Consider the following 18,457-nt stretch of genomic DNA (forward strand, 5'->3'; position numbering starts at 1 on the left):
AAAGACCTTTTTTTTAATATGATACCACAGTCACAAATCTGAGGTGGAGGCTACTCATCCACCAATAAAATATCCGTTCAGTTTCTTTTGCAACACAAAGATACTTCATTTCCCATCGTGCACCTCGCAGGACGGAGGAAAGGGTTTCCTTGTCAAGATGGCGGCTCCCTTGACACTACTTTTGATTGTGGCTGTTACGATCCGTGCAGCTCTGTACAGATCCAGTTTAGCGGACCTCATATCGGAGAGAGTGGAGGTGGTGTCTCCGCTTACCGCCTGGAAGAGAGGTAAGCGGGGTTTAGTGGCTTTTGGGGGCTAATTCTCTGGCTGAAACGCCGCTCCGGCTCGCCTCCTCTCCTTGGCGCTGCTGTCACCCAGTAATGAGTGAAGTCGGCAACCGGTTTATCTACAGAGAACCTAGATTTGACGTCCACATAAAAAAAATGCCCTCTGACGCTTTATTGAGGAGAATAGAACAGCTTTTTCGTGATTTATGTCGCTGGAGATTTAAGTTAGTTTTGACTCGTATTTCCGTGGAGGTTTTTATCATGTTCTCTGATCCAAAGATGATGCTGCAGCAACGAGAGAGAGAGAGAATCAGGGTCTTTACCGGTTAACGTGAGAGGAGACTATTGACCGATAGCCTCCTCAAGTACTTCACTCGAGTCCTTTCGTTTTCAAATGGTGGATACTGATACTATTTACACAGCTCTGGAGAAACCATTTCATATTTACTATATTTAATAAGACCTGTAGACTCTTTGAAAAAATCGGATAAAGACCTACCTATTTAGACAGGCGTTTGGTGGGCCCTGTCTGCACTTTATTTATTATAATGTAATTCTAATTGTGTATTGTGTTAACTCTTGTATGTGTTTTTATGTAAAGCACTTTCTGATTTTTATCTGTAATAATAAGCGCTCTATAAATACATTTTAGTTACTTACAATGCAACCACTTTTATTTTTATCCAAGTCAAATGTTAAATACAATACCCGTTCACTGTGGTATTATTCAGTAGTGGAATCATGAAAGTACTAATACCACAAGTGAAAATACTCCATTACAAGAAAATGTCCTAAATTCAAAATATTAAAAGGTATCAAAAATAAATATATATATATATATAGCAGGAAATTTGTTTCTACAGCCAGTACACACATAAGAACAATTAATCACAATAACATAGCCACAAGTAACACAATATACTGTATAGTCACAAGAACATGAGTCCATTGAGTATTAATTGAGTTTGTTGAGGGCAGGGATGGCACCAATCAGAGATGTGTATCTGCTGTGATGGGATTAGAGTGAAGCATGAGTTCAGGGTGGTAATAGGGCTGCACGATATGAGGATGTGGAATGCGATGATGTTGTTGAGCATTGCAATAACAATATTACTTGCGTTAAACAGATATTAAAGCTACTGGTAACTTTTATAAACATAAGTTTGTGTCATATTTAGGGCTGGATACCGAATTCAATTAGCCTGACAAGCCATTGGCAGGGCTCAATCTGAGGGACGGGATAAACGGTTGTCTTTCAAATCCCCTCTGCACTCATAGCCAACCAGAGCAATGCTAGTTGATAGATTCAACGTTTTGACTTATCCGGTAGGCAAAACTTCGAACACATCTTCTTTTTTTAGGAAAGACTTCAGTGCCGTTCTTTTCTCAAAGAAAAGCTTAACTCCAAGTCTTCCAGAGTCACAGCCAAAGCCGATTAGAAAGACCGCGGTTCGCCAGCCATCTTCTTTGTTTTCAAGTAGCAGGGAGTTCACGCGGAACTGTCGCAACTCTGCCGTCATTATGTTAAGCCTGCCCACCAACTCTATACACGATGGGATTGGCCTGACCAGAATTTGGTTTTTCCAGCTTGCAAGCCAATGGAGTTGGAGAGTTTGAGTTGCTAGACTGACCTTGGCTGTAAATTACATTTGCTGCCGCTAGGGTGTGTCTAAATTTCTAGGCTGGAATTCAATACTTTTAAGGCACAGACCGAATTGCCTCCTTAGTATCAAGTATCGAAAAATGCCTTGTTGTCTTTCAATACCAAGTTTTAATATGTAAAGGGTGAATCTTATCCATGTCAGTGAGCCAATAAGCACGCAGCATGCTTCTACCAAGATCTAATACTGCTGGCTGTCTAATGTTACACATCGTAGAGGCAGGCAGGAAAAACTCTACGTTACACAGTGACAGGGCTCACGTAGTAGGAGCTGAAAAATAAATAAAAAAGTTTGTGCCGTAACGTGTAATGTTGTAATTATTTTTGTTAGAATGGATTTTATAAAATTGGTATAGATAAAATTGTTAAGGAGCCAGTATCGAAGTTACGATATTGGTTTCGGTACTGATATTGAAGATTTTTTTAACAATACCCAGCCCTGGTCATCACTATATCCTGACATTACTACATAAGACAGATAATGTACTGAAATTCCTCTGCCCCCTCCGAATGACTTTTGCAAGATTCCACTACGCCCGAAGGAAAACAACCAATCAGAGACGAGGAGTCTCTAAGGCAGTGTTAATAACTAGGCAGCGCTGATCAAATATGCATCAATATTCTCTTACAGCTTTGCCTGTTTTTGGCCTCAAAAAAAAAAAAAAAAAAAAAAAAATGTGGACTGTTTAGCTGTATAATAAGTAACTTTGCTCTGCTGGACTGTTTTCAACATGGCGGCCGGGTCACAAACGGTCAAATAATAAAATGAGTCCCCGAACCATTATCGTTTTACAGCTAAACAGTCCTGGTCTTTTCAGTATACTGCTAAAATATAACAAATTGCTTTTGAATCATAACATATTAAACACAAAAGGGTTTGAATACAGATGAAGATTTTTAGCTACTGTAATGTGCAATTGTTTTCAATTCTTTAATGAAATATTGTTTTAATTTCTGTATCTATCAAACAAAATATGAAGCGTTTTTGAGCCTTTGGTTTTTGTATCTCGCACACACACACACACACACACACACACACACACACACACACACACACACACACACACACACACACACACACACACACACACACACACACACACACACACACACACACACACACACACACACAACAGCCCGTCATTAATTGTTGAGTTGTAACAGGAAGTTGCATCACCATAAAAAGGTTCTGCAGCTGATTGTACTCAGAATAAAACTGAGACATGTTGTTTCTTTGTTTGCAGTTGTTGAAGGCTTGGCTCTGCTTGACTTGGGAGTCTCACCGTACTCTGGAGATGTTTTCCATGAGGTGAGAGATGCACAGACACACACACACACACACATGCACACGCACGTTGATTTATGTATTTGTTTCCTGAGTTAGTAAAAATCTTCATCTGAGTGGTCTTCACTTTGTGCTGAATGAGAGCTGTTTTTGCCCTGCCTTGTTAGTGGAGGTTGTTGGTCCTGGGTGGAGCCTGAATGCAATACCTGCAGACAATAGTCATGACAGAGGAAGTACTTCACGTCCTCTGCAAGTTTTTTTCAAATTAAAAAAAGAAACCAATCCATCTGTATTTCAGAATCCGATCCAAAATTTGCCGTGGTATTTTACACATATTTGTCTCATACAATGGTACAGTACAATGAAGTGAAATTCAATCCCTGCATTTAACGCATCCTAAGCATTACAGGGTTCAATGTTTAGGTTTTTAGTGAAAAGAATTGGGGGGGAAAAAAACCTTTGAAAAAAACATCAAAAACGTCAAAGAATGCCCCAAAAAAACTTGAAAAGAGCATTAAAAAAAAATGCAGATGTCGGAAAAAAACCTGTCAAAAAGCGGCAAGTACCAACTCAATTGATTCAACAAGCATTCTCCGACACTATCGTTCTCCGACAAGAGAACGATAGTGTCCTTTATGATGCGATGATGCCTAAACAGGAAAGTGGGTTGTAAACAATAACAATACACAAAGTAAGAGAAAAAAAAAAAAAATATTCTGCAAAAGTTGGGAATCAGAAATAGAAAAAAGAAAAACTTAAGAAAGTATGAAGTGTAACTGTATTTAAAATGAAAAGAGCGGAAGAGTGTTTGAAACAAAGAGGGTGGAATTTGCAAAATATTGTGTAATATTTTTATTTTATCTAGAAAGACTCTTGAGTCAATCAAGGCAGCAGGGACGTTCATGTATTAAGGATGCAAATAAAACCTTATCTAGCATCTCTATCAAGGCAGCCAAACATTTTAAGTAGCAGAGGTTTACATTGCATTGGTATGTGGTGGTATGCTGCCAATATGCACAAACAGGCAAATTTACTGATTGGAAAATCCATCTGAAAACACTTAAACGCCATTCAAAGGTGGCCGGGTTGGCTCAGTGGGTGGACCAGGCGCACATATACTGAGAGGTTTATGCCTCGACGCAGAGGTCCAGGGTTCGAATCCGACCTGTGACGATTTCCTGCATGTCTTCCCCGTCTCTCTCACCTAGCTGTCCTGTCAAATACAGGCGGAAAAGCCCAAAAAATAATCTTAAAAAAAAAAAACACCATTCAAAGCAGGTGGCAGAGACACTTTTGCTTACAAGTCAAACTTAAAGGAAGTGACATCACAGGTAGGATCATATCTCAGTAGAAATGATTTTAGCTACAGTATCTAAAAAGCATTTGACCACAGCATGCCGCATAAACACACTCATGTCTCGTTAAATATGTGTCATTGTCCCAACTGCATGTTTGTGTTGGTGCTCTAACCCCAGATGTCCTTTTCTTTCCTCTTCAGACTCCTCTCATCATTTACTTCTTTCACTTTTTGGTGGACTATGCAGAGATCACGTTTATGGTGAGTAAGAAGAAGAGAACATTTTTTTTTTTTCGGGCAGTTTCATGTTTTTGTAAGTCAATCAAAAAGTGACAGTATGTACAATAAGTATGAATACCAATAAGCATTTCACCTTTGAGAAAATACACCAATGAAAAACGCAGATTGAGATGCTAATTCTTTGGGATTTGCATCAGATTAAATATGCGAGAGGATTTTCTGTAATGTGAGCCCAGACCGGGAAAGCTCAGCAGTCTGCACAATACTTTAATTTAAAGTACTGCTTCCCTTATGGTAAGCCATGTCTTTGAAGCGTTTCCAGGCAAAATAGAATAGGAAAAGATGTTGATGTAATTTTGACACAAATACATATTAATAAATTACATGTTGACAAATGACAAAAATAATCGATTTTCTAATATTGCACCTGTCAATACAGAATGAAATATTCTGTAGCCTATTTTGCCTTCAATACTGCCGACGTTGTCTTTGCTGTAATCAAATTAGTATATATTTATGGTTAATATGGTATTTAAAGTTATCAATGGGAAACATACATCAGGCTATCAGCAGCAGCAGCAGCGCGTCAGACACGTTTCTGGTGTTTAAGGACATTGAAAACGCCACGCAGCTGACACACAACAAACGCCACGCTCACGCCACGCAGCCAGTGTGTAGCCGGCCTACATGACTAACATTGTATCCACATTATTGGTGATTATTTATCAAAACCCACTGTGTTAATATTTTGTGAAAGCACCAATAGTCACACTACAATATCGCCACAACAATCAAACAACAATTACACCCATTAGGTCATTATATAAACAGGCATTAAAAGTAATGGACCAGAAACCTGTAAGATGGCACCAGTTTTGTAAATTATTCATTTCTAAAATTAATTTCTAAGTGTGTGAATAACCTTTCACCAGAAATATTTTGTCAATTAGTGGTGAAACAAAAAAGCGGAATAAGAACTAGAGGCACAATAAGTGGTAACTGTATAGCGGCAAAACGTAGAACAACATTTGGTCAGACATCATTTTCAGTAAGAGGCATAAAATTGTGGAACGCTTTACCATTAGAAATTAAAACATTGACAGAACTCAAGGTTTTTAATACACATTTAAAGCAATGGCTGAAACTGAAACAACTCAGTGAACACTGACTATACAAGATACAAGACAAGTCATACACACATAATGTTGCATATGTTAGCATGCATAGACATATGCATACTTTTGTGTTCGTGTATTGTTAAATGTGTCTAAACTCTGTTTTATAGTGATTTTTACATTAATTTAAGTTCATATCTTATTTCATGTATGGAATGTATTTATTGTATGTATTTAATAGTTAAAAAAATGTATATTAATACTCTGTAATTTCTGTTTTCATTTTAAAAGCCTAACCAGAGACAGGGGTTGCAAATTAATCATGGCTATAAACCTGTATGCATGGCATCTACTTTGTATTCTTTATAAAGCAATGTTCTATGCATTTGTCCCTGCCAAATAAACATTAAATAAAAAAAAAAAAATATATATATATATATATATATACACAAACATACATACATACATATACGGGTTCAATAGGCAAAACTTTAAGTTTTGCCATATCGCCCAGCTCTAGAAAGTAAATGGGTGTTTTATATTTCAGAGGCTCGGCTGCTCATTCTCTGTCTTTCTGTCTCTTTAGTTGGCAGATGTGATCACTGCTGTGGCTCTCTACATGACCGTGAAGGACTACAACAAACAAGTGGTAAGAAAACAGAAATGGGCCTTAAAAAGTACTGAGAAAAGATAATTTTTGGGGGCTTTTCCGCCTTTCATTTTTGACAGGACAGCTAGCTGAGAAAGGGGGGGGGGGAAGACATGCAGGAAATCGTCACAGGTCGGATTCCAACCCTGGACCTCTGCGTCGAGGCATAAACCTCTCAGTATATGTGCGCCTGGTCTACCCACTGAACCCACCTGGCCACAAAAAAAAAAAAAAAAAAAAAAAGGAAAATTCAAATATTTGGACATGGACTTTCCCAGTTAAAAAAAATACAGAAACTATATACTTGTTTCACTGCCACTTGGCTGAGTTGTTTATAGATATATTATATAGTTGAAATGTTGACATCCAGTGTATTATTTGGTGTTCACTGTGTATTTTCCTGCCGTGTTGTAACGTGTTAAATGTGCTGTTGATGCTGTTTCAGTTCAGAAAGCAGAAATATGCCCTGGAGGCCGACCGCTACCCCCTCGACTGCCTGGAGCTCATCAGGAGCCCCAAAGAAATGTACTACATCCCTCTGAAAGTAGCCATGTTGTAAGTACAAGCACACACGTTTCCACGCAGCAAGCCCCCAGTTATCAGTAAGAGATGGTCACCATGTCAGAGTTGTTGCTGTGACATGGTGAGAGACATGTCAGACTACTCGCTAAACCCTGACCAATCATAGCTCGCTGTCTATAAGAAGAAATAAGATCAACCTTTATTAATACCCGGTAGTAGCCGCGACACCTGATTGACGTGAATGCAGCCTGACTTTTCCTCTACCGCCACCACGAGGTCAAAGTTTCAAATTTTGATTCAGATGCAAAACTAGCAAGTGCTAGCTAACACCATCTGCTGAACCAACATGGTGAACATTATACCTGCTGTGTTAGCATTTTAGCTCAAAGCAGCACTGTGCCAAAGTACAGCCTCACAGAGCTAGCATGGCTTGCCCGAAGTTGATTTTTTTTACAGATTTCTTTTTAGTGGTTATCAAATAACGACAACGACTTAAAGGTGCAGTAGGTAAGACTTATAAAACTAACTTTCTGTCATATTTGTGTCTACTGACACCCATCATCTTCTTCTCCTTCTAAAAAAAGACAGCCGCCAGTCATGCGGCGCTAGTGCCAACTCAATTCTCGATCGCAAACGGCACATTAAAATCATTCAAAAAGCATTCTCCAACGTGGTTATGGTGAGGGGGCCAAGAGAATTAGGCCAGTGGGATGTGATATTTACCTGCCCGACGTGGCGTTTTACTTGCCCCGGGCCATTGGGCAACCCTTACTGTTAAACACTGAAGTAAATAGCGCAGCCTTCAAGTTTCTTGTTGTAAAATCATCTTAGTGGCCAATCGTAATCAGACAAGTCTTCCCGTAGTGTTATCATCACACTTGTTTCTTCTCTCGCAGTTACCTATTGAACCCGTTCACCATCCTGTCCTGCGTCGCCAAGTCAACCTGTGGCCTGAACAACGCCGTCCTCGCCCTTTTCATCCTCTCTACAATCAAAGGTGAAGTTTGAGTTGAATAACAAGCGTGACGTGAGTCCACATTTCTGGATCCATAACGACAATGTCTGCCTGTGTGGGACACAGCTGTTTTCTGTAGGACTTATTGTGCGCTAAAATTATAAAATGTATAAATGAAAAGTAAAGTCAGGAGCTGTCACAGTATTGTATTCTAGCAATGTTATTCATAAATGGAGCTCTTTGAATGCTTTGACTGTCAAAGTTAAAATGACGGCAACAATGAAAACGTGAATTGATCATTTTATTGGAGTGTTTCTACGTTCATGTTGCAGGGAATGTTTTGCTGAGCGCCGTATTTCTCTCCTTGGCCACATATCAGTCCATCTATCCTCTCACTCTGTGCGCCGCAGCGCTGCTCTATTTGATGCAGGTACGGTGTGTGTATGAATGGACACGTTCGTATTTAAGGAGTCCTAATGCTCCGTCTTTTTTGTTGCTCTTTCACCATTACTTTTTCTGTCCCTTCCAACTCCATTTTCTCCTGCTGCTCTTTTTCTCCTTTATCACCGTTTTTCTTGTTTCCTGCTTTAAAATCCCTACTCATCATGTCTGTCTGCCTTTTTTATATATATATATATATATATATATATATTTGAGTTTAATCTCCTGGATTTCTGCCTGTCATTAAAGCCATTCCATGTTTCTGATTCTCGTCCTCCAGCGTCAGTACATCCCGGTGAACTACCGGCGGGCCAGCTTCTGGTGGTTCATTGCTCAGTATGCCTTCATGTACCTGGGCAGCCTGTTCGTCATTGTCTGCCTCTCCTTTTTCCTGCTCGGCTCCTGGGACTACCTGCCGTCTGTCTACGGCTTCATGTGAGTGCTGAACTGACCATTTTAGCCAAGCTTAAAGGTTCCCTGTTGCGGTTTTATTTTTTTTTACCTTTTTATTTAACCAGGAAGACACTCATTGAGATTAAAAATCTCTTTTTCAAGAGGCCAAGACAGGCAGCAGTTCAACCACACACATACATACAAGCACCAAATACGGTACACAAAAACACGAAAAACGTAAAAAAAAAAATAATAATAATAAGTCAACCATAATCCTAAACACATTAGGCAAAACATCTACAGCCAGATGTGGCTGCCTCCAAGTCGATCAACATCCTCTTAAAAGCAACCAATGAGAGCAGCTTATTAAGTTTCATGGGTTTCTGTAACTTAAATGCCTTTTTTCCCCAGCTCAGTTCTAACCTTTGGAACAGAACGAAGGAAAAGATCCTGGGAACGAAGACGTTAAGTCCCGGTACTATTTACACTGATATAGGTTAGAACAGTGGTTCTCAAATGGGGGTACGTGTCCCCCTAGGGGTACTTTGGAGGACTGCAGGGGGTACGTGAGATATTTAACAAAATCTTTAATAGTTACAAGGCTGTTGTCCAGAACATTGTTCCTCTTTATGTAGAATTTTTTTTTTCCTACCAAAAATGTGACCTAATTTTGCCTTCCTTCTACTTTTTTACAATTTTCTCGCTTGTTTCTTCTTATGTCAGTGTTTTAGAAGTTTTTGATACTATTTTGATGTATTCTTGCCTTCCTTCCTTCCTTCTTTCTACCATCTTTTTCCAAGATTTTGTAGTTTTTACAATGTTTGTCTCCTTTTCTCATTAGCATCTAAATGTATTTTCAGGTCCAAGGCTGTTGTTTAGTAAATTTATTGCTGACAGCGCTGTACTGTTGCTCTTTATATACACTTTTTTCTACCGAAAATGATTAGCGGTGGTCTTGGCTTAAAGAAACCATTCAAAAGGTGTACATTGCACATCAATCTTCAACATTTTAGTTTACACTTAAAATGTAAACGTGCCAGAGTTAGCAAAAAAGCTAATTTTCATCTGTAGTCCCTTGGCAGGTCAACACCTCATCATATTACATTAATAAAAAATAATGCAAGAAAGATAGAAAGCAAATTAAGAAAGAAGAGAAAAGAGAGAGGGACCAAAAAAAAAATTAAACTGTTTAACCATTACATAGTTAGAGCGCTGACAAGTTTTATATTTTACTGTTAAATGTCCCTCTCAAGACATAACGTCACAATTCTTTAGTAACCATATGTTCATGTTATGTGTTTATGTTTCATATTGGCTGATTAAATATCATTACCCTTTTTTTTTTTTTTTTTTTTTGTATTCCTCAAATATCCAGCAGTAGTCGTAGTGTTGACCATCTGTTCCCCCCCCCCCCTCCCCTCCCTGCAGTCTCTCCGTACCAGACCTGACCCCGAACATCGGCCTCTTCTGGTATTTCTTCGCCGAGATGTTTGAACACTTCCGCCTCTTCTTCCTCTGCGTCTTCCAGATCAACGTCTTCTTCTACACTATCCCCCTGTCCATCAAACTCAAGTAAGTCCTCTCTCCCAGAGCCCCGCTCGCACAGCGTATGCCCTTCCAAGTGAATGCAGCCAATAAGACTAAATTCTTTCAAATATCTGTGCTTCTGTGTTCCAGAGAGCATCCGGTGTTCCTGATCTTCATGCAGTTGGCTGTGATCTCCATCTTCAAGTCTTACCCCACTGTGGGAGACATCGCTCTCTACCTGGCCTTCCTTCCTGTCTGGAGTCACCTGCACAGATGTGAGTGGAGGAAACAAAGAAAGAAAGATGATGTGTATTACATATCCCAAAGTGTCACAGTACTTCTTTTAGTTAGTAGTCATTTTGAGTCCAATCCAATACTTATTTTTAATGACACAGCTGCCCGGAGCACATAAAATGGAATTAACTTAATCCTAAAATATATTTTCAGTATACATATATACATAGCAGCAGCTGATATGTTGAATTAATTTGCATTTGAAACATGGAAATAACAGCTGTAGATACTATATACTGACACATCGTATATTTCACACGCTACTTAATTCTAATACTGAAGGTCCTTGTTTAAAACTTTTAAGTCAAACACAACAGAGTACAGTAAAGAAAGGGCATTTGATCTTTATTTCATTCACCACCGTCCATTAAAACACGGCCGTATCATCCCCCAATATCGATCCATTCATGACGTTACATGTCAAAGTAAAGCTGAAGTTGTCAGTAATCCAGTCATTCATTCTTTACCTTATAATGATAATAAGAATATAACATAAATGGAAATGATGACATGCTGGCGGCCGTAGATTAACCAACAGGGGATCAAATAAGACTTGAAATGTTATCCTCATTGGACTATGAAATGTGTGCCCCAAATTTAATGACAATCATCCAAAGGTTGATGTTTATTATTATGTGTAACATTTTCAACTTTCAACAACATCCTGCAATAATAATATCTCAATAAAGCACTCAAAAACTCATGAATTTCAGACTCTACATGCTATGTTGATGTAATTGGGTAAGTCAAAAACAATCTCTTTCCTGGTTCCACCTCCCCCCCCCCCGTTCAGTCTTGAGGAACATCTTCCTGGTGTCCTGCGTCCTGCTCACCTGCTCGGCTCTGTTCCCGGTTCTCTGGCACCTCTGGATCTACGCCGGCAGCGCCAACTCCAACTTCTACTACGCCATCACACTGCTATTCAACGTGGCACAGGTAGGACGGCCTGGATGGGAGCTTGGCCTTATACATATATAATTATATTTGAGCTGTAGAGGTTCTGGTAGGTTGATTTTGTTACCTCAGGATAGAGCCAGGCTAGCTGTGTCCCCCTGTTTCCAGTCTTTGTGCTAAGCTAAGCTAACCAGCTACTGACTCAAGCTACAGGACATACAGGCATAAGAGTGATATCAATCTTCTCATTTAACTCTCTGCCAGAAAGCAAATTAGCATATTTCCACAAATGTTGACCTTTTCCTTTAACTGGAACAGGAAGCCTTCCTGGCTTTTAGAATAGAGAGAGAATGTACAGTGGGGGAAATAAGTATTTGACCCCTTGCTGATTTTGCAGGTTTGCCCACTTACAAAGAATGCAAAAATCTACAATTGTAATCATATGTACATTCTAACAGTGAAAGACAGAATCCCAAAGAAAATTCCAGAAAATCACATCATATGAATTTATTAAAATTGATAACCATCTGATGAGGAAAAACAAGTATTTGACCCCCTGGACAAACACCATGTTAATATTTTGTAGAAAAGCCATTATTGGCCAGCACAGATGTCAAACGGTTTTTATAGTTGGTGACAAGGTTTATGCACATTTCGGCAGGGATGTTGGCCCCTCCTCCCTGCAGACAGCCTCCAAATCATTCAGGTTTCGAGGTTGTCGCCTGGCAACTCAAATTTTAAGCTCCCTCCAAAGATTTTCAATCGGATTCAGGTCTGGAGACTGGCTAGGCCACTCCAGAACCTTGATGTGCTTCTTCTTCAGCCACTCTTTTGTTGCTTTGGCGGTGTGCTTAGGGTCGTTGTCGTGCTGAAACACCCATCCTCGACCCATCTTCAGCTCTCTCACTGAGGGAAGGAGATGTCGGTCCAGAATTCCACGATACATGGCCCCGTCCATCCTCCCCTCAATACGATGGAGTTGTCCCGTCCCCTTGGCTGAAAAGCACCCCCAAAGCATGATGTTGCCACCACCATGCTTGACGGTGGGGATGGTGTTCTTTGGGTTGTACTCGGTGTTCTTTGCCCTCCAAACACGACGAGTTGAGTTGAGGCCAAAAAGTTCTATTTTGGTCTCATCTGACCACATCACCTTCTTCCAGGCCTCTTCTGAGTCGTCCAGGTGGTGAATGGCGAACTTCATGCGGGCCTGTACATGTTTCTTCTTGAGCAGGGGGACCTTGCGTGCGCTGCAGGATTTCAATCCATGACGGCGTAGTGTGTTACCAACCGTTTCTTTTGTAACTGTGGTCCCAGCTGCCTTCAGTTGATTCATCAGTCCCCCCTTGTGGTTTTGGGATGATTCCTCACCGTTCGCATGATCAGGGACACCCCACGAGGCAAGATCTTGTGTGGAGGCCTAGATCGAGGGAGGTTGGCGGTGGTGTGGTGCTTCTTCGATTTCCTGATAACTGCACCGACAGTTGATCTTTTCTCTCCAAGTTGCTTTCCGATTCTCTTGTAGCCCATCCCAGCCTTGTGCAGATCAACAATCTTGTCCCTGATGTCCGTAGAAAGCTCTTTGGTCTTGCCCATGGTAGTGATGTTGGATGCTGGTTGTTTGGGTGTTCACAGGTGTCTTTTATACAGGTAACGAGGTGAGGCAGGTATATTTGATGTAGATAATTGGTTCGGATTGGGGCTGTGTCTTAAAGAAAGACTAACTGGCTTGTAGGAGCCAGAATACTTGCTGTTTGTCCAGGGGGTCAAATACTTGTTTTTCCTCATCAGATGGTTATCAATTTTAATAAATTCATATGATGTGATTTTCTGGAATTTTCTTTGGGATTCTGTCTTTCACTGTTAGAATGTACATATGATTAAAATTGTAGATTTTTGCATTCTTTGTAAGTGGGCAAACCTGCAAAATCAGCAAGGGGTCAAATACTTATTTCCCCCACTGTACATTTCATAATTATTTTCTTTTATTCATTATTATTGGTCATACAGTATCTCACAAAAGTGAGTACACCCCTCACATTTTAGTTTTACCCTTCACCATACCTAGAGATTGGCATGGTTTTATGTTGGTTAGCCTAGTAGCTGGTTTGATTTCCATTGAGAGATGATTTTATGGAAAGTACCCCATGCCAATCTCTAGGTATGGTGAAGGCTATGTAATGATGTGGGGCTATTTGAATTCCAAAGGCCAAGGGAACTTTATAAGGAGGCATAGTATCCTGAGTCCATGAAATAACTGGCCTGCCTGCCTCTATGGGAATTTAACATAGGAGTGTACTGACTTTTGTTGCCAGCGGTTTAGACATTAATGGCTGTGTGTTGAGTTATTTTGAGGGGACAGCACGTTTACACTGTTTATACAAGCTGTAAACTTAATACTTTACATTGTAGCAAAGTGTCATTTCTTCAGTGTTGTCCCATTAAAAGATATAATGAAATATTAACTAAAATGTGAGGGGTGTACTCACTTTTGTGAGATACTGTACGTCAAGTGAAATTAGCTCAGGTCTCAATGGTTAAACATAAACATAATGCATATTTTATTACAATAAGTGATCTTATAAAGGTCTAGTGAGATGTCGGTCTGATATTTTATATTTGTTCTTCTTTTCAGTTTGCTAATACCATTACTTAAAACAATTTTTACTACTATTATTATTATTATTATTATTATTACTATTACTTCTGAATCACACGCTGAGGACTGTATCTATGTACTAATATGTATTTCCCCTCAGATTCTGCTGGTGTCGGATTATTTCTACGCCTTCTTGAGGAGAGAACATCACCTCACCTACGGATTGTATCTGAAGAGAAAAGATGGCTCCGAGGCTACACTAGTTCTTAAATAAATACACACACCTGCACACACACACACACACACACACACACACACACACACACACACACACACACACACACACACACACTCATACGCACATCACCATCTGGCTGACAGCCTCTACGAGGAAAAGAGAGACTGCTCAGGGTTTCCCTTCACCTCAAAGGGAGCAAACGCAAAGTGAGGAGGATAAAGACTTTCAGAGCCACACTGGTCCTCAGACAGGACATTAACACACATGCAGTACGTGTGTCTGGTACTACTTCACATACAAAGAAGTCACAAAATACTACATGACAGACACATGCTGACATGGGATGTAGAAATCTTGCTCCTGCCGTGTGAGACAAACGAACAACTAAATATCTCTATTTGTCCTCTGGAGAACTCTTATTTTGAAGCCTCCCCCTACCTGTGACGGTGGCTTTTATTTTGAAGCTTTTTGTCCTGCTGACCGCCACTTCCAGGATAATTTTATTTTGGCGCTGTGTTGTTATTCTGCAGCTCTGCCTAGACAGCTTTTTATTTTGAAGCATCAACTCTCACACAGCTTTTTCTTTTTCTTTCTGGAAGGAAACGTCACTCTGCTCTGGGGGGATCGGGGGGCTTTTATTTTGAAGCCTTGTGGGAAATTGTGGGAAGCTGGCTCTGATTTGATCATTCCTGATATCCAGCTCTCCCACACACATTCTCTTTGTGTTTTTCATGTTTACCTGAATACATTTGTGTTCAAACTGGTTTCCTTTTGTGGTGGGAAAGCTATCTTTAAGGGTTTGCCTCTCGTTTTCTAACTGCTTTCTTACAGTCCCCCTATTTTTTACAGTCTGCTCTTCAATTAACAAATTCCGTATTATTAGTGTTGCATCTCATCTCAAGTGAAAACCAGTCAAGCCGATATGAACCTCGTCGTGGTACATAAACACTTTCTGCGACCGTGATAGCTTCAGCTCCCTGAACACCGAGACATTTGTCTAAAAACGTTGGGATTTGGGGGTTTTTCTGCTTGTAATCTCCATGTAGGTTTCTACAAAGGAACCGATTGTGTGCCACTGAACAGCTCAAGTTTTCATCATTTACTCTATTTCTGCATGTATGATAGAAGTTATTTCAAGAAGTTACTGTTAAACTTTTTACCTAAACATGTACCTGACGAATCGCTGAACTCTAGACTCTCATTTAAAGGAATAGTTCAGAACATTTTGTAAAAAATACTTTTATTTGGTTTCTTGCTGAGAGTTGAGGCCGTTTTATGGTTCTGCGGAGGCTCCACGCAGAGCTTTCGCCATAGCCTACGTTAAGTGGCCTGATGTTTATACTTGTGCGCTGGTGTGTGTGTCGAGCCGGCATGCGTGCATGCGTGTGTGTGTGTGGGGGAGCGAGGGAGAAGTGCAAGGTGACGGAAATTAGCTTCAGATCGAGTAGCGACTCCAGAGTCATAGCGAGAGAATTCTACGCAGAAGCATAAAACAGCCTTTTAGATGATGAAGCTACAGCTAGCAGCTGGCTATCTTAGCTTAGCATAAAGACTGGAAACGGGGGAAACAGCTAGCCTGGCTCAGTGTGAATGTTGTATCATGTTTGTTTAATGCACTTTGTGTTTTGTACAGCTTAAAGAAACATGATGTAGCTTGTTAATCAGTGAGCTTTAGATGTGTGCTAAGGTGCCTGTTTTCAGTCTTTGTGCTACGCTAAGCTAAGCCGCTGCTGACTCGAGTTTCATATTTGCCGTACAGACATGAGTGGTGTTAATCTTCCCATCGAACGCTCCACCAAAAAGCGAATAAGTGTATTCCCCAAATTGTCAAACTTGTTCTTCAATTTAGGACTTTAAAGGTCCAGTGTGTAACATGTTTAGTTGTTCATTATCAAAAATCTGTGTTCACACCGTTCACAAATAATAATTATAATATTACCACCACCATCAATTCCAAGTATTCATTTTGACTTGAAATATTACATTTGCATTCGCATGAACTGGAGTAGACGCTCCATATTCATGCGCCATCCTGAAATACATTAGCCGGTAAGGGACATACAGGACATGCTGCTCCGCCTTTCGCGTTTTCGCTGTCACATGATAAACTAACAGGTGCTGCTAATGCTGCTAATGGGTATCGTAGCTTCCAGGTACCGGCTAGTCTGAAGAAGGAAACATGGAGGACCACACGTATTCAAAATCCAAATTTCAGGAACAGGAGTCTTCTTCTTCGGCCAGAAAAAGAAAAAAGGATATTGAAAAGAGCAAGAGACCGGCTTTTTGAAGCGTGAAGGCTACCGTAGCTGTAATACGTACTTTGAACTGCGTGGTGCGAGAGAGTTGATTGCAATATATGATCTCAACGCTAGATGGGAGAAATTCACACACATTGGACCTTTTTAAAAAAATAAAATGTCACAAACGTTATTTTCAAGTAGGAAACTCAACCATCCTGTCCAACATGACTCGAATGCAGCATAAACGCCTCTTTGCACTCATGCTGTGTCCTACATACATAATATGACTCTACAGCATGTGCTACATACTAGTCATCAAAGTATACTGTTTTACCTTTTAGTGTACACACAAAATCAACAGACTTTACGTTTATATACTAACAGGGATTTATACAAATGTCTCACTGCCAGTTTAACTTCACAAACCGAAAGAAAGATTGAATATTTAATTGTTCTCCAAGGTCTTTTATGCAGTGTATTTTGATTTATTCTTTTTTATATATATACGTGTGAGCTCCATTTCCTTTTTGCGTTGCATTATGGGAGAATAGTGTCGATCAAACAGGTCAGAAATCAACCGAACTGCATACTGACTTTTTGTTTACACGACATAGTGCTTTGTGTTTGTGTGGATTTTGGATATACCACCACCATTTTCCCCCTCTTTCCATTTGATAACATTTCTCCTTAATCTGGAAGCCAAACAGCAAATCCGTAATCAAGAATTTCATGCAAACCAAACATTTCTGCCTTTTAATAGAAGCTACGGACATACTATATACCTACTTAAAATCTTTCTTTTTTTAAGGATTGAATTCACACCCTTAAAATAAGCCTTAAACAGCCTCAGAAATGTTGGGACACTGATGTAAAGATAGATTTTATTTGAATGTTTTACTTTGGAGTCCACAGATGAATGTTTGTGTTTTAATGATTGTGAAAATAATGATGGGAGCAACAACAAATTTCACGCAAAATTAGACCCACTGAAATATTTTTTTTACATCAGCGGCTAAATACGTGCAAAAGCTTTTATTATACTGTATGTAAACTGGTTTTCATGTGAAATGACTAACAAATTCTGCTTACTGTACAATGACATAAATACTAACTGTGAAACCAAAACACAGAAACAAGCCTGTTCAGTTGCTCGTCTATTCTAGCAGAAGGTCGCCATTTTGATACCAATGAGGGAAAATAAAGTAATTTGTTATATTTATTTAATTGCTGCACTAAAAACGTTTGTTTTCTTTTGATTCTTTTTATTTCAGAAAAATGAGGAGCTCATCTGTTGTTTTGATACTGTACATATTATTGTGTTTTGTTTTGTTACAGATATTAAAATGCAAAGTTTGAAAGGGGTGATGCTATATTTGATGAATGAGTGAACATGTAAAAAAAATAATTATTATTAAACATGAGGTGGTTGGTTTTACCTATCTGTTTTATTTATTGTTATTTTGTGTGTGTGTGTGTGTGTGTGAGAGGCGTTGTCAGTGCATCATCATTTTTTGCAGTTTTTGGTCATATTCAGGCATAATTTAAAAAGTAAAGTCAGATGTAAGACTAGCAACATTTCATACCAAATAAAGATTTCCACAAAAATAACACAAATCAAAATGTAATTATGGCCAGACTACAGCCGTGCCGCCGCTCTCATCAACCTCATTCTGCAATGAACTAAATTCTGTGTGGCTTCATCTCTGAGCAAATTATTGAATGATGCTTTAAATGTATTTACACGAAGATGACATCTAGAGCTAAACGTCAGGGGATCACTGAAGTTAATAGGATTCATCGCATGGGGTCCTCAAATGTCTGTAC

At 39.6% G+C, this 18,457-nt stretch overlaps 1 protein-coding gene across 1 annotated transcript; it reads left to right on the forward strand.

The window, feature by feature from the left end:
* Positions 1–77: 77 nt before the first annotated feature.
* On the forward strand, positions 78–16,373 carry pigu (phosphatidylinositol glycan anchor biosynthesis, class U). Its single transcript, XM_028576108.1, has 12 exons — positions 78–287; positions 3,192–3,256; positions 4,731–4,790; positions 6,471–6,533; positions 6,979–7,088; positions 7,952–8,052; positions 8,343–8,440; positions 8,732–8,886; positions 10,273–10,416; positions 10,522–10,646; positions 11,459–11,601; positions 14,316–16,373. The coding sequence occupies exons 1-12, from the start codon at positions 158–160 to the stop codon at positions 14,427–14,429; spliced, it is 1,308 nt and encodes a 435-aa protein (XP_028431909.1). The 5' UTR covers positions 78–157; the 3' UTR covers positions 14,430–16,373.
* Positions 16,374–18,457: the final 2,084 nt, after the last annotated feature.

This window comes from Perca flavescens, chromosome 4, assembly GCF_004354835.1.
Source record: "Perca flavescens isolate YP-PL-M2 chromosome 4, PFLA_1.0, whole genome shotgun sequence".
Taxonomy (NCBI): domain Eukaryota; kingdom Metazoa; phylum Chordata; class Actinopteri; order Perciformes; family Percidae; genus Perca; species Perca flavescens.